An 18,090-nucleotide genomic window follows, 5' to 3' on the forward strand; every position below is an offset into this window, starting at 1 on the left:
CTTCTCTCTCATTATCCAAATGGACACCCTCAATGTTGAAGAAAGACAAATGAGAAGACTTTCAATTAATTTCCAATGGCCCAAGTAACACTGAAATGGGCATATATTTGTGTCTGGATAGGAAATTATTTCGGATAATATTTTTTAAAAAATTCTGTATCACTTTTTTGATATGAAAAGGTAATTGAAAAATATGCTTATGATACAAGTAGATAAATTAGTATAAATAATTAGCATGCATTTAAGTCCTGACTCTTGAAAAGAAGCACTGCTACTAATTAGTATAATTTTTTACTTCTTTAATCCAATCATTTTCTTTGACCATTGTATATTGTTAACATTAATGCATTCCGTAACATTAATTTTGAACTTTATCATTTTACTCTTTATATTTATTATGACTGTCAATGGGGTTGGGCCAGCCCGACCTTGGCGCGTTCAGCCCAAAAAAAGTCTGATGAACCCGACCTTTCACTGAGCCAATTTGAGTTTGAACCTAAAAATTATGCCCAAATTAAATATGAGTCAAATTTGGTCCTCATCAGGTTTAAACCCGATTTAGGCCCGATCCTTAAATTTGCTATATATATAATGATATAAATATATATATAATTAAATATCCAAATATATTATTACTAAATGCTAAATATATACTAATTATGAAACACAAAAATACATTTGAAGACTTCTCTACTAACTTTCTCGAGAGCCAATATTGATATTGCATAACTGAAATTTTAACTTTTCTTATTGGTTGAGCAAATTTTTTGGTTGATTTCTTTTTGGTTTAGAAACATAAATTTCGTTTGTATCATAAACATATTTTCTAACCCAACTTTTATATTCTCAATCACTTTTTTATCTCACATAAGAGTACATCACATCATAAAAAGTGCTATAATAATTATTTCAAATAATACTCTATTCATATTTCAAACATGGATGAATTAAAATACTCAACCCTTACTCCACATCTGCTATCAAAACAAGGCTACTTAATTACGAAGTTAAACAAATTAAACTGTGGATAGTCGATTTTTTCCTACTCATTGATTGCCTCGTGACAAGAAGTGGAATTATTGCAAAAACAGGGACTTACAATAATTGGAGAAGGGGCAGGAACGGTAACTGTTATTGCTGGTTCATGGTTAAGATTTGGTAAAAAAAAAAATGTAAAATTCAGATTGCATCTTATATAGTATTTTTCACACTATACATGAGACTTACAAAATTTTATTCTATAATTACATACTATTGAAAATAAATTACACCGTGTTATCCAGAGTAACACGTTGTGCATTTTACACAAAAACTTCACGCCCTGCCCCCGTCCGCAATAATTCTGGTCTGTGGAGTCGGGATCCCATTGTGTGGAAAGAGAATACAATAATTCCCAATAATTCTATGAAACCGACCCGCTACTTATCAAAGGTTCAGAAGCACTGAGCCCACCACTTGCATATGTCTGCTAATACAACTTATATTCCACTTTATATTCCTCACTATTATAAATGTATGATAGAGAGGGACTGATCCGTCTGGACCATTCTTGGTAGGGAATAATCCTACCTTTAATTTAGTTATTCTACATGCTTTGGACCGTAAAATCATCGGTGTCTCAAGTCACCTAAACTACTGCTGCTGTTATTGTGAATGAAAGTCGACTAAAACAGAGGCTTTTCCTCGTACGAACGAGTGTCTGTTTGGATTGTAAGTTATTTGGGATTTTATCAACTCCCTTTTGTAATTAGACATGAGCAAATGATATTGCTGATGACCCACGATTTATTTTCACACTAACTTTTGCTAACGTGACAAAATTGTACTCCGTAGTATCTTTTAAATCCTCAGATGCCCAACACCTAGTTGTAGTATTATCATTGTCTGGGGTCCATCTTGAAATCAGCCAATTCCACCTGGTTGTATCATTGATTATCTCAATACTCTTCATAAGAAAAGCGAAGAAGTAAATTTCAGGAAAGAAATGCTCGCTGGCTCTGCAGCTAATGAGATTTGCTTCTCTCTTAAAATTTGAGACGAAAATCCCTGCATAAGAGATGGTCTCCACTTGCAGCATCGATCGGGTCTTACTTGATCTAGAGTTGCTGGTCCCGAACAGCTTCCGATACCGGCATGTTCCTTGCCGTGATCGTGTTCGTGATGCAATCAAACGCATGAAATTTCTCAAAACATTTGTTATGTATGCAAGAAAGTGGAGCCAAAGCAATGATTTGTACTTGCAATCTGACGATGTAGCGCAGAAGGTGAGTCTTCCATCTTTCTTATCTTGCGTTGAAGACACCTTTCACAAATACGAGGAGGACATTCACTCTCTTTCCCTTAGATCAAAAGCGGGTAAAAGATTACTTAAGCCAGAAATTCAGAAACAGATCGAATTACTTGAGCAAGAAATCAAATTACTTAAGCAAGAAATCATCCAAATTTACTTTGCTTTGGCAAGCAGCAGGTCATTGCAATCAAATTCTTGGATGACAGATGATGAACTAATGGAATTCATAGACGTCATCCTACAAAATCTAGCAGATTTGACAAATGGCTATATGCATCGCAAAATTAGTGAATCATCTATTTATGCTGCTTTGAGTTCCCTTGAAGCAAAGCTAACATTCTTCAAAAGCTTCATTCCCTTTGGCAAATTGCGAGGAACTGTAGATATTCCTGCCTTGCTGTTGGCTCACTTTGAAGTGGTGGCTTTGAACACAGCACGCCTCTCTTACATGTGTTCTTTTTCGGAAGATGAGGATCTGCACAATCCTGAGTTCTGCTCCATGATATATGAACAACAACAGAAAATCACACCTGTTGATTTTCAAGTCTACGAGATTTATATGGACGTTCTTAGAGCTACAAGATCCTCAAAATCATTGCATGATAGAATGAGGGATAAGCAGATATTGAACAACTTCAATGATTCTCTGATAAGTCGTCTCTGGGAGTTGTTATGCTGCAGCTCTAGCTTTGTGGATTCTATGAAAGATGAGATGCCAATACTCTATGCAGGACTGAGGTTTTTGAGAAGCATTTTAAGGGAGCAGCAGGAGAAGATGAATGAGCAAAACGAAAAAATTGGTGCTCTTCTTTGTGAGGCAGGCATTATAATTTGCTCGCCTTCTCTAAACAGAGTGAAGGAAGGAGAAGTTAGCTTCTTAGAATCCACAGAGGTCCTTGATTGTTGTGATATGCTGGCTAATACCAACACCCATCTCAAGCATTTTAAGGATCAGATCAGTGGCTCAAGCGTTATTGAAAGTCTTCCTTCCTTTCATAGCTTAAGAGCACCAGAAGTTAGCAAGACTTCCACCCACATGCTATCAAAAGGTAAAATGCCAATAGCCCATGAAGTCATGGTTGGTCTTGATGATGAGGCAGAAAAAGTAATTGAACGACTTGTAAGCGGATCAAAACAGGTGGAAATTGTTCCCATTGTGGGAATGGCTGGGCTTGGTAAGACAACTTTAGCCAAAAAAGTTTACAATGATAGTTCAGTAATCTATAACTTCCACATTCGTCTTTGGTGTATAGTTTCTCAAGCCTATAACATGCAAAATGTGTTACTTCAAATTTTACACTCTGATGGCAAACATTCGAGGATGGATGATGAGTTTCAAAATCTGGATGAACATGCGTTGCTTCAAAAGCTCTACCAAAAGCTGAAGGGGAATCGGTATCTTGTTGTTTTTGATGATGTCTGGGACATTGAAGTATGGAATGAGCTGGGAATTTCATTCCCGGATGACAAGAAAGGAAGTAGAATCATCTTCACAAGTCGATCTTCTAATGTGGCTTCACAGGTTGAATATGGGGGGAAACCTCACAATCTTCGCCCACTCAGTGAGAAAGAAAGTTGGGAATTACTGCAGAAGAAGGTTTTTGGAAAAGAAGATTGTCCTCAAGCATTTCATGGATTGGGAATGGAGATCGCCAAAAAGTGCAAAGGATTGCCACTTTCAATTGTTGTTGCAGCTGGAGTCCTAGCAACTATAGAGCATGATATTTGTGTTTGGGAAGGATTTGCTGAAAGTTTAAGTTCAACCACGGTGTCTGATGCAGAACAATGCAAAAAGTCGATGGAGCTCAGTTATGAGCATTTACCATATCACTTGAAGGCCTGCTTGCTGTATTTTGCTGCATTTCGAGAGGATGAAAAAATTTGTGCCATGAAGTTGATGTGTCTCTGGATTGCAGAAGGGTTTGTGGAAAAAATTGAAGGAGAGAGACTGGAGGACATTGCAGAAGAATATTTGATGGACCTAATTGGTCGAAACCTAGTTATGGTAAGTGAAAACAGATCCATTGGAGGAGTCAAAACTTGTTACATTCACGATTTGATATTTGAGTTCTGTAAGGGTGAGGCGAAAGAAAAGAAATTTCTTCAGGTCCTGCGAGGATATGATGAGCTTTCTATCTTTAATGAACCTCCCAACCTACCTCGGTTGTCCATTTGCTCCAGTGAAGAGGATTTTATAAAGTCAAAGCTATTTTGTCCATATTTAGGTACTCTGGTATTCTTTGATGCTACTCCAGGACGTAATAAGTTTAAGTTGCTTAATATCTCCTTCCTTTTTTGCATCTACAAACATCTTAAAGTTCTGAATTTAGAGGGCATTAACCTAAGGCTGAAGGAACTCCCAACTGAAGTCGAATCACTTCTTTGTTTGAGGTACTTAGCCCTTACAGCTTGGAAAATGAAATTCATTCCCCCATCTATAGCCAATCTCTCACATTTGGAAACCTTTCGTCTAAAATCTGGTGAGAAGATTTCATTGCCAGACTGTATCTGGAACATGAAGAAGTTGAGGCATGTACATGTAAGGCGTGTTTGTCTTCCTTCCAATAAAAACGTTGTGGAAATTCTCTGCACCCTACACAATTTAGACACACTCTCTACTCTGTGTCTTTTTCGTCGAGGGGAAGAGAACATATTGAGAAGGATTCCCAATATTCGCCAACTTAAAATTTTCAATTGTTGGGGAAAAAGAAGAGTGTGCTGCGACATGAGTCGACTAGAATGCCTAGAATCACTCACCTTAGGGGGCTACAACTTCTCAGGTTCACGGGAACATGTTGGGCTTTCTTTTCCCAAGAATTTGAAAAAGTTGTGTCTTTCCAACCTGGGTCTATCCTGTCGAAAAATGTCATTGATTGAACAATTACCCAATCTTGAAGTCCTCAAATTAAGACAGCGGTCAATGGACGGCCAAAAATGGGAGATGATGGAAGGAGGATTCCCTAAACTCAGGGTCTTGACGTTGGAAGATGTAGAGGTTGTGGAGTGGATAGAGACAGACCTTGACAGTGATGATTACTTCCCGTGCCTTCAGCAATTAAAACTCCACAGAATTTCTTATTTGGAAATGATGCCTGCTTGTTTAGGGCGTATACCAACTCTTGAAACCATTAAGATGAATGTTTGTGGAGATGGTGTCAAATCTTTAGTATGGGAAATTGCAGAAGAACAGAAAAATTATGGAAATGAGAATCTGAAGATCATTTATGGAAAATATTGAAGGGCATCAGCGGGTACAATATCAGGTAATTTTTTTTGTCATTACCATTAATTGGCTTGCAGAAATAATCTATATTTAGCTTTTGGTAGTTTTTTTTGGTAATGCAGGCATGAAATTGATGAGCAAACAACTAATTATTGCTCTATTTTTTTCTTAATGATATCATCAGGGAGTGCTACGGTAGTGCTCATCTGTGTGGTTTGGCTTTCTTTGGTGCTTTTGTAGAAGATTTGAGGTAACAGTAGGCTCTTTTCTTGTCAAGATATGGTGGAAACAATGAATGAGGTTTGTACACCATTCACAATTTTATCAATCTGCATGGCAGCATAAAGGCCATGCAGATAATTTGCTGTTGGCGTATTTTGTGTAATTTCGTTTTGCTGAATTTAGTAATGGTTGTGTGTTATTTCTTTTCAAACATGTGTGAATTTGCTGAATTGGGAGAGTGTACGAAGATACTACGCAAATGGTTGGCCTTTTGCTCTCAAGAAACTCTGTTATCTTTTTTCATTTTTTTTTTCTATTTGAGGTAGAAATTCCATCATTTTGACAGAATTGATTAACAATTTATATTTGGACTCACGATTCTTGGAAGAATAAGACAGCCCAATTTGGGAATTAACAACATACTTTTGATCTACAAATTCATGTCAAAATGAAACCTATATGATCTTCTCTTTTCTGCTCAAAACAGGTTTAAGATAAAAGTTGCAATTGGGATCGCAAAAGGCATTGCGTGGCTTGATCAGGATAGAGTAGTACTCCGTCGTAGAATTGGTTGAAGATGTATGCTCAATCTTAATTTTGAATCCAGGATATCCAACTTTGAAATTTGCTAAATTTTCAGAATCATATTTTACTTCTTCAAGTTAAAGAATTTTGGCAAAGAATGAAGTATGGACTTAGGTTCCTTTAAGAAAGATGTCTGCAACTTGATTTCCTGCTGCTTGAGCTATTTGCTGGAAAGGACGTTAGTAAAAATAATTAATTCTCCAAAGAGCTTCAAAGGTCATATGATTGTATGGATATTTAATCTTCTATTTTTGAATTTCACACTATAAAATATCCAAATTGTATAAACTTCACAATTGTAGAGTAGGTCGATGCCTATATTTATTTGTAGGCTATGACAAGTGAACCTAGACAACTAATACAATGAATTTTGGGCTAATTAACATAGAATCAAATGAAAAAAAAAATGAGATTTGAATAATTGTAAAAGCCTCTGCTTGTCAAGCTATGCTAATAGATGGTCGTATTCCAACCGTGCAATTACTCTGCTATATGATGACGGTTCAACTAAGTTGATACTTTTAGTGCTGGAGGGTATTGATAATGTACTTACCAAAGTCAATAAATTATAAGCTCAGAATCCAAAATAATTTTTTCTAAAAAATATATATAATCTTTTAGTTTAATAGCAGATTTTATTTCCTCTAAATCTTGCAGCAGAAAAAATAGCATCTATGTTCTGCTTGCTTGTCATCATAATCCCAATTAACTATATATGCTACTCAGTATTCTGCTTTAAAAACCGAACTGAAAGGTAAAAATTTCATTGTCACTTATCAAGTTGAGGTCAATTTGGAAACTAATAGGACTTTTTGTGCAGTACTCTTCATGTGCCATGAATTTATAGTAGCATTATTCTACAAGGATCACCTTGAGTCTACTTTACGCTATAACTTTGGAAGGTAAAGCATATAATGTAATTTGTTTCAACAATAGTTGTTCAAGGTAACTTGTTACATCCATAGTTAGCTTGATTTCATACTTGGCTACGGGACTAAGTTCCTTTCCATTGCATTGCAATGCAAAAAAAAAAATTCTCTCCACTACACCCTAATAAAATAAATTTAAAAGTTATTTTTGAAAATCAACACTATTCATAATATATTTCATCACTCGTATTAGTTACACACAAAATTTTGTATAAATTTGATTAAGTTTTCTTGCTAATTAATCATTACACATTTTGTTATAATTTTGACTCATTTTTCACCATTCAAATGTTTAGTGTAAATTGAATGCCAAAGTATAAGCAAAAGAATACCATTTCTTAATATGTTAATCTAGAGATGAGAAGTGGAGAGAACAATGGAGAGGAATTCAATGGAGTGGATACTAACCCCTTGGCTATGGCCTAGAAAAATGATAATCGTATACTTGTTTCCTTGTTTAGACTAGCTTTTTCTGATGAGAATGATGGATAAATATGTTAATGGGATTACCAAGGGAAGGCATTGACAGGTTGTGAGCCAATCAAAAATAAAATATCTACTCTGAAAAATAAGAGTTTGTATGCAATGGTAATTAGAATCATCTCAATAGAGATTGGATTGATTTATTTCCTTTCAAAGCAATGAATAAAAGGGGTGATCTTGGAGATTAAACTAACTAATTAGTTTAAATACAAAATAAACATACGAAAATTAACCAAGATTAAATTAACAATGATGGAGCTCTAGCAAAAGAAATAATATCAAAAAAGGTTCATGCAATTGATTCTTGATACAAAGATAATTCAAATATTCGTGAATAAATTGGTTATAATTGTCAACAAACTCTAACGACCAACCTTTCATTATTTTGTTGACCATTAACAATTTTTATAGGATTTAATCTTTTAAGAGTATTAAAGATTAGAAAACTCCAATTCCAATCAACAAATATGTTACGAGGGTTCGTTTAAATTAGATTGTATATTTCCTTGACAAAAAACCAATCATGCCAGTTGTCACAAATATTAAAATAGTCAAATAATTATAGATTTTATTGTCTCAATTGGCAATAAACTATTGTGAATAATCATATATTGTGTACCTATTTAATCACACACGGTAATCATTACAGGCATAATATAGGAAATATACAAATAAATAAAAATAAATTAGATCTCACAATTGTCGTGAACCAATTCTTCAATTATTCTTTGACTACCAAAGTACGATTAACCACACCCCGCGGAGAAAATACCTAAAGAGAAAAAATATCGACGTTTTTGTGTCTTGGGAGAAGAGGAAAGAAAAACTAGCTACTCTAATCCTCTTCTTTAAATGAGAGCAAGAGTTGAGAATATATCGATCTTTTGTAATAGCTCACACAGAGTGGAATGATAAGAATCAGAGAAGGAGATAGAAGGAGATAAGGAAGGAGATCACAGAATAAGGGAGAAGGGAGAGAGGGGGTAGAGAGAAGGAAAAAGACTGATAAATTTTTGAGGAAGAAGAACTGAATTACAATCAAGCTACTTCTCTATTAGACGGACACCTTATTTATACAAATCACAGTCTTCAGCACAAGAATCCATCTGCAAATGGTTAACTAATTTTCCCGCCACATAACTAACTTTCCAATTCTGTTGTAACAATGCTCAGTCACGTGACCCTTCCTCTGTGATCACATTTCCTCTGCTCATTTCCTTGCTGACTCATCTTGGATGCTTGTACATGAAGTCTGAACTGTTACTGGCCATAACAATACCTCCCCCTAAAAAACAATCCTAGTCTCTAGGATTGACTGATTGTGAAAGCAGGAAATTGAGCATGAATGAACGACAGGTCCTCCCAAGTAGCCTCCTCAGGTTCCATGTTTTCCCACTGCACCAACACCTGATCAATTTCCTGACCCTTCCTAAAAATTGTTCTCCTATCCAATACTGCTGAGGGAACTACCTCAAACTCACCATCTGCATTCAAGGTAGGCAAGGTAGTGCTGACTGGAGCCTCCTTAGATGACTTCTTAAGCAATGAGACATGAAAGACAGGATGGATGTTAGAGCCTGTAGGTAGCTGCAACCTATAGGCTACAGTTCCCACTCTCTGTTTCACCTGATAGGGTCCATAGTACTTGGCCGCCAGTTTTAAATTCCTTCTCACGGCCACAGAAGTTTGTTTGTACGGTTGGAGCTTCAGATAAGCCCACTCTCCTACTTCAAATTCCCTATCACTCCTCCCCTTATCAGCCAACTGTTTCATTCTATTCTGAGCCTTTAGCAGGTTCTCTCTGAGCAAGGCATTCCACCCCAGTCTCTCCTGTGCCCACTCTTCCACTGCAGCTACTAATGTGCCATCAGGCCTCAGATTTAGCTGAACAGGTTTGTAACCATACAAGGCCTGAAAAGAAGACATTTGCAGGCTGCTATGATAGTTGGTGTTATACCACCATTCAGCCGCAGGGAGCCATTTCCTCCACTTCCTTGGTTGATCCATGCATACACTTCTCAGATAGTTCTCCACACATCTATTAACCCTCTCAGTCTGTCCATCAGATTGAGGGTGGTAAGCAGAGGAAAGGTTGAGCTCTGTGCCCAGCATTTTAAAAAGTTCCTGCCAGAATAAGCTAGTAAAAGCCCTATCCCTATCAGAGACAATGTGTGTTGGTAAGCCATGCAACCTAAAAATTTGATCAAAGAATGCCTCTGCTACACTTTTAGCTGTGTAATGTGTGGTCATAGGAATAAAATGTGCAAATTTAGTAAGCCTATCCACCACCACATAGATGACATTGCAGCCAAACGACTTAGGTAACCCCTCAATGAAATCCATAGAAATTTGTTGCCAAGCTTGCTCAGGTATAGCTAATGGCTGCAGCAGTCCTGGATAAGAGCAATTTTCATTCTTACTCCTTTTGCATATATCACAACTCTGTACATATTGTTCCACCTCCTTCTTCATCCCAGGCCAATATACATAACTCTTGATCCTCTGATAAGTTCCATGATTTCCAGAGTGCCCCCCAAGGCAAGAGTCATGGAAGCAGGAGATTAACTTTTGTCTTAACTCAGTGCCTGCTCCTATCCATATCCTACCTTTAAACCTCAGAATTCCTTGGTGATAAGAGTAGCCAGGCAGTGCATCAGCTCCCATAGCCAACTTCAATAGTACTCCTTTAGCTATTTCATCACCAGTGTAGCTCTCAGCTACCATTGTCAACCATTGGGGTTTAATAGTAGTGAGAGAATGCGCAGATGCTTCTACTGGACCTTCCTGCTCACCTCTTCTAGACAATGCATCTGCAACCACATTGTCCTTACCCCTTTTATACTGAATCTCATAATCCATTCCCATTAGTTTAACCAACCATTTCTGCTGAAGGGAAGTGTTTATTTTCTGATCCGGCAAGTATTTGAGACTCTCATGGTCAGTCTTTATAATGAAATGGTTTCCCATCAAGTAATGTTTCCATTTTTGAACAGCAGTGATGAGTGATAGCAGCTCCTTCTCATAAGTGGATCTGATCTGATTTTTTTGTCCCAACACCTGACTGTAGTAGGCTATAGGTCTCCCTTGTTGCATCAGAACTGCCCCAATAGCTACCTGACCAGCATCAGTTTCCAACAGAAATGGCTTTGTAAAATCAGGTAAAGCTAACACTGGTGCCCTGCTCATGGCCATTTTCAACTGCTGGAATGCAGATTCTGCAGTCGTACTCCATGCAAACTGATCCTTCTTTAGTAGCTCAGTGAGGGGTTTGGCAATCTCCCCATACCCCTTAACAAACCTCCTGTAGTAGCCTGTCAAGCCCAAGAATCCTCTGAGGGCCTTCAAACAGGTAGGGGTTGGCCAGGACAGCATAGCTTCCACCTTGGATGGATCAGTTTTCACCCCTTCACTGGTAATTATATGTCCCAGATACTCCACTTGATTCTGACCAAATGAACACTTTGACATCTTTGCATACAGGGAGTGTTTTCTCAAGGTTTCTAGTACTATGGATAAGTGGTGTAGGTGAGTTTTGTGGTCCGGACTATAGATCAGAATGTCATCAAAGAATACAAGAACAAATTTTCTGATGTAAGGTTCAAAAACTGAGTTCATTAATGCCTGAAAAGTGGCAGGTGCATTGGTGAGCCCAAAGAGCATTACAAGGAACTCATATAGTCCAGAGTGAGTCCTAAAAGCAGTTTTGGAAATGTCATCAGAGTTCATTCTGATTTGGTGATAGCCTGATCTCAGGTCAATTTTAGAAAAGACCCTAGCTCCATGTAATTCATCTAGCAGGTCATCTATAATGGGAATTGGAAATTTATCTTTTATGGTGAGGCTATTTAGCTGTCTATAATCAATACAGAGCCTCCAACTCCCATCCTTCTTTTTGACTAACAGAGCAGGGGATGCAAAGGGGCTGTGGCTGATTTGTATAAGGCCAGAAGCCGACATGTCTTTCACTTGACTATCAATTTCATTTTTTTGAAAATGGGGGTATCGGTATGGGGGAATTCTGAAAGGTTTGGCATCTGATTTGAGGGGAATTTGGTGGTCATGGCATCTGTTAGGGGGGAGAGTTTTAGGTTCTGCAAAGACATCATCGTATTTGGCCAACAATTCAGTGAGAGAATTTGGTACAGACATTACCTGAGAGTTGTGAATCGTCACCATGCAAGATTGTTGCAGAGCTTTCCTGATCTTATGCTTGATGTCCTTGTGAGCTGATATGCCTTGCTGCATCCTACCGTTGGCAGTGCTGGTGTCTCCTCTTAGCACCACCTGCTCCCCTTCCTTTTCAAAAGACAGATGTAATGTCTTGAAGTCAAAAGTGATAGGACTGTAGGATTTCATCCAGTCTACTCCCAATATCAAATCATAAGGTTCCAGATCCAAGACAAACACATCATGAGTAAATGTGTGGCCCTGCATATCCCACTGCATCCCAGGAATCCAGTGGTCACAATGCAACTCCTTGCCATCAGCTATCTTAACCTTAAAAGGCCTATGCCCGTGCACCATCTCTGGGTACATCTGAGCCACAGAGCTCTTGATAAAACAGTTAGTACTTCCCCCATCAAGAAGGATTGTTAGTTGATGTCCTCTATACTGCCCCTGCATTTTGATGATGCTAGATGATAATTCTCCTGACATTGCATGCAAGGTCAGCTCCACCTCATGCTCATGCTGGTTCCCCTTGTACTCAATAATTTCCTCCTCTTCTGCTATCTGATCTGCATCACCATTTTTCCCATCGTCCGCTAACAACATGTGGATTCCCTTGCTCTTGCAGTTATGCCCTGGACTGAATTTTTCCCCACACCTAAAACACAGGTTATGGTCCTTCCTGTATTGAAATTCAGTAGGGGAGATTCTCTTGAAAACCTGCTGTGAGTTGGATTTCCTGCTATAATCTGGTGACTGAGTACCGGTCTGCCTAACTCCAGGATCCTGCACTCCCTTGGTAGAACCATAGGAATTTGGCTGGGGGCCACTTTTGAGTGGAGTTCTGTTGGACTTGTGAAGAAGCTCCAAGTGGTGTTCCTGCCATCTAGCCATTTCAAATGCAGCCTGCAGACTAAGAGGCCTATGCATCTTTACAGCAGATTTGATTTCCCCCTTCAATCCACTTAGAAAACTAGCAATGTAATAAGATTCGGTCAGTTCAGGCACCTGGAGCATTACAATTGACCTCAACTCTTCGAACTTTTCTTGGTAAGCCAGAACTGTGGAGGTTTGGCTAAGCTTGCTGAACTCCTCTACTGCGTCTGCCTCTCCTACATGGCTGAATCTTCTACACACCTCCAAACCAAAATCCTTCCATTGGACCACTCCTCTGTCTTTTTTAAAATTTTGATACCAGAGATCTGCCATGCCTTCTAAGTGCAATTCCACCAAGTCCATATGCTGATCCTCAGGAGTGTGAAACAGGTGAAAAAATTTTTCACACTTCCTGATCCATTCCTTGGGACTGTGGCCTTCAAACCTGGGAAAATCTAGCCTGGGAACCCCCATTGGCCAATGCTGACCATCTCCTCTGGTTGAATTACCAAATTCACTTTGTCGAACACCTTGAGCTCCAGCATTTCGATTATTAAGAGTTCTTTCTGCTGAGTTCGTAGGATTTCCCAAAATGCCCCTATCACCTTGCAAACTTCTCAAAATGGAACTGATCTGAGTACTCATGAAGCTTTTCAGCTCTGTGCTATTGGTTTCCATTAGAGCTCGCATCTCTCTTTGATTACCTTCCAACCGTTCTTCCATAGCCTATTTGTCTGCAGCCAAGGAATCAATGACTGCTTGGATCCTGGCCTCTTGTTTCCTGAGTTGCTCTTCAAAGCTCTTCATTCTAGTACCTTCTGCCATAATCTTCAGCAGTTCGAAGCTCGCAATCCAAGGATCGCAAGCTCTGATACCACTGTAATAGCTCACACAAAGTGGAATGATAAGAATCAGAGAAGGAGATAGAATGAGATAAGGAAGGAGATCATAGAATAAGGGAGAAGGGAGAGAGGGGGTAGAGAGAAGGAAAAAGACTGATATATTTTTGAGGAAGAAGAACTGAATTACAATCAAGCTACTTCTCTATTAGACGGACACCTTATTTATACAGATCACAGTCTTCAGCACAAGAATCCATCTGCAAATGGTTAACTAATTTTCCCGCCACATAACTAACTTTCCAATTCTGTTGTAACAATGCTCAGTCACGTGACCCTTCCTCTGTGATCACATTTCCTCTGCTCATTTCCTTGCTGACTCATCTTGGATGCTTGTACATGAAGTCTGAACTGTTACTGGCCATAACATCTTTCTATTCAAAAAAATGTTGCTCCTAACAAAAGAATTATCTCTTCTCTAATAAAACCTTCCAGAAATAAATTATTCTCCTACATGAAGTTGGAATAAAAATCCTTACATGTATGCATATTTATAAATGTATATTATATGTGCATATAATTATAATATATACATGTATGTAATATTAATAAGTTATATAATTATAATTATAATTATTATTTTAAATACAATAATATATAATAATAACTATATTTAATATGTAATATATATTATATTTTATAAATATTAGTATAATTAATATTCGTAATATATTATATAATTATAATTATTATATTTATATTATAACATTTGTATATTTATATTTAATAATATATATAATATTTAATTTAATTAGTTACAAACTTATAATAATATTATTATTAGTTATATGTATTATATAATGTACATTAATTTATGTAATATAATTAATATGATCAATTATACTAATAATTATGCATGTTTACTAATAGAAATTATTAATTAGTTAGACTAAATTTACTAATACATTTATACTAATATATTTAATTAGTGAAAATTTCTTATATCTCATTTACAAAGAGCCAATAACTATCATTTACGATGTGATTTATAATATATTTATTATATTCCATTCCAAAAGAGTCAATGAATCAAACATCAAGTATAGTAATGATACACATTTCAGGTACTTGAACCAAACAAATATATTGGAATGAATGACCTCATTCCAAACCCAGGATATCCGATTCCGATTCCGAATCCGATTCCGATGTACGAACCAAACGCCACCTAATTATCCATCCAAATGTGATTCCCAAAGAAAATAGGACTCTTGGTTTTTTTCCATAGTTGTAGAGAATCAATGGATCATCTACTTTAATTGCTGAAATTAATCTAGAGTCCCACAGCTTCTGAATATCGCAAGTATTTTAACACACGCCCATGCTTTAAAGTAAATAATCTCCACAGCAACTCTTTTTAGCCCTTTTTCATTCCATAATCCTATGACACCATCAAAACACAAAACATAAGTAGAATCCACAAAGCAAAACAATATATATTAAATCAAAGGGAAAATTGACATAAATTATATATTAATTAAGCACACTATATATCAAGCATTCATCAATCTACAACGACAAAAGAGAAGGAAAAGGAAAAGGATGCAATCAAAACAAACAACAGGTGCTTGTCTATATTTGTTGTGCTTGGTATATACATTTTATAAAGTAATTACCTAGATCCATCTAATTCCACTATTTAAAGAAAAAGGAAAAACAAAACTAAAATAAAAAAGTCTCACTAAGAATTCTAAATAGAGAGGAAAATTCTCACTAGATAATTATACGAGAGGCTAAAACTCTCACTAGAAAATCCTAAAATAGACTTATTATTAAAAAAAAAAAGAAATAAAGCCATTGGAAGGAGAGAGACCAAGAGAACAATTAGTCTCCTTCGCGAAGAGAAAGATGTTCTGTTTGACAACTAATACAATAAATCAAAAAAAAAAAGAAGAGATTTCAATTTTAAATCCTTAGTCTTTCAAGCTATACTAATAGATTGTAATATTCCATGCGTGCAATTACCGTGGTATATGATGGCGGTTTAACTAAGTTGATACTTTTAGTGGTGGAGAGTTTTGAATAATTTACATATCAAAGTCAATAAGTTAGAAGTTTAGAATCCAAAACAATCTCTTTTTTTTTAAAAAAAATTCATAGTCTTTCAGTTTAATTTTGGTGATTTGACACCCATCATATAGTATGATTTGGATAGTTTAAAGTACTAATTTACAGTATAGCTTTAGAATCTAAGGCTAACATTTTTAATCCCCTTTTTTTTTTTAACAATGCTTGTTCAAGATAACTTGTCCCATCTGTAATTGGCCTGATTACATACTTAACTACGGCCTTAGAAGATTACATTTCAGTTGGTCTTGTTACAACAGAGGACCATGTTTTTTATATTTTTGACATTTTAGTTTAAATTATGAGAGGGTTATGTTTGTGTGTGTGTCTATATATATATATATATATATATATATATATAAGTTTTAAAATCATAAGAGAGTTATGTAGAAAAATTTTAAATTACAAGGACGTAAAGTGTAATTTACCCATAAAATTAGTGCTGTGTTATTCTGAATTATTTTTCTCTTTCTAAACCCGAGAACAAATTTTAATTGAATAAAACTCGAATGATCTTTTGCCAACATCAAGCCTGAAATAAGGAAACATGTATAACAAAAAAAAGAGGAGTTCGAAAAGGTGTTCAAAATTGTCCTGAATGCCCCCAAAATTGTCCTTAGGATACGAACCTAAGGCTAAATCACAGGCCCGCATGTTCCTACCGAACTTTATGCAGTTATCGACGTTTGAAGTTTACTGACTTGTGCGGCGGTGAGGCCCAAATTTCCGCAACTTGTCCCACATCTGTAACTCTCTAAATTAGTACGCGTATTTCTCTACTTTCTAAATCGGGTAGCCGGGGGGGTTTGGGGTTGGGTTTATAAGTCTCTGGGAGGACCTCAAAAGTTGTCAGCTTTTGAGATTTTTTCTGGAATTAGGTTTATTAATCTAACTTTCGTAAAAAAAAAATAAATCGGGTAGCCATTGAATTTTGAATTGCTAATGCCGAAACCAAAAATTTCTAGCACAGCTTTGTTTGGGCAGAGTATTATTTCAAATAATTATTTGAAATAATTACTGTAGTACTTTTTGCGATGTGATATATGTGAGATAAAAAGAAGATTGAAAATATAAAAAGGTAGATTAAAATTTGTATTTATGATACAAGCAAAAAAAATTTTTTTTTGAAAAAAATTGACTATCCAAACAAATTGGACGTGTTTTGCACCTTACTCTGTTTGCGCATTGAATAATTGAATACTTGCTAGCTCCCTACAAGATGAGGATTGGTTCTTCTTTAGCTGCACTAAATTAAGAGAGTGAAATTGAGGAAGATCCCTACAAAAGAGATGGAGATGGCCTCCACTTGAGTCAATTGCAATTAGGATTAAGGTAAATTTGGGATTCCAATGGAGTGACAAAGCTTCCGTAGAGTAGTATAAAATGGTAAAGTTAAAGATCTAAGAGATAAAAATAGGAGCCATTCATAAAATGCTTTGGTAGCCATTTAGGTGGGGAGTTAGGATTCTCTCCATTGGATTTCTCTCTATTGTTCTCTTCATTTTTTATGTCTAAAATTTTATAACTCAATAAATTCATCCGATTATGTCATCCATTTTTTTATATCTATATCAACATATTAAAAATGATCCTCTTTTACAAATAATTTAGCATTCAACTTGCACAAAACTTATGAATGGTGAAAAATGAGTTAAAATTATAACAAAATTTGTAATGATTAATCCAAGGGCAAAACTTAGTTAATTTCATATGAAGTTTTATGTACAATTAATACAAGTAATGAAATATATTATGAACGGGATTGATTTTTAAAAATAAGTTTTAAATTCATTTTTAGGTAGGGGAGCTCAAATTCATCTCATTTTTAGGTGTTGCATATATTTAGGTCGCTATGTATTTAACCAAAGTTGATTTTGGCTACGGAATTCTAGGTCATGGATAGTCATCTAATTTAAGCAGTCAAGAGGTTAGCATTTAATCTAGCCCGTGTATGATATTTTTAAGCTAATCAAAGATGAAGCCAATAATACTATTGCCATTGCACCGTGGTTCATGACAAAATGTGCCAAAATTTGCTAGACTTTGGCTGCCAATTCCATTTGGGACGATGCAACAAGGCCTACAAAAATTCCTTTAAATTTTGGACTTGGATCAAATGTATGTATATCTCATTCCTGTCTCATCTTCCTCACCTTATTATCTCCAACATTGTTGGTGAAACTAGCCCTTTCATGGCCGAGCTCAAAACTTGTGCATGTCATTTCAACAAAGAAACTGCTAAGGCCCTCAGCAGATGCATACCAGGGTTGAAGAAATCGATAGAGGCTACGATGATGGTAAATATGATGAACCCTACAATCGCATCCGTAAGCTAGGATGGATAAGGTG

At 36.4% G+C, this 18,090-nt stretch overlaps 1 protein-coding gene across 1 annotated transcript; it reads left to right on the forward strand.

Moving 5' to 3' along the window:
• Positions 1-2,057: 2,057 nt before the first annotated feature.
• Positions 2,058-6,058, forward strand: LOC113766151 (putative late blight resistance protein homolog R1B-16). Its single transcript, XM_027310370.1, has 2 exons — positions 2,058-5,553; positions 5,698-6,058. The coding sequence occupies exon 1, from the start codon at positions 2,058-2,060 to the stop codon at positions 5,526-5,528; it is 3,471 nt and encodes a 1,156-aa protein (XP_027166171.1). The 3' UTR covers positions 5,529-5,553; positions 5,698-6,058.
• Positions 6,059-18,090: the final 12,032 nt, after the last annotated feature.

This window comes from Coffea eugenioides, chromosome 3 (assembly GCF_003713205.1).
Source record: "Coffea eugenioides isolate CCC68of chromosome 3, Ceug_1.0, whole genome shotgun sequence".
In the NCBI taxonomy this organism is placed as follows: domain Eukaryota; kingdom Viridiplantae; phylum Streptophyta; class Magnoliopsida; order Gentianales; family Rubiaceae; genus Coffea; species Coffea eugenioides.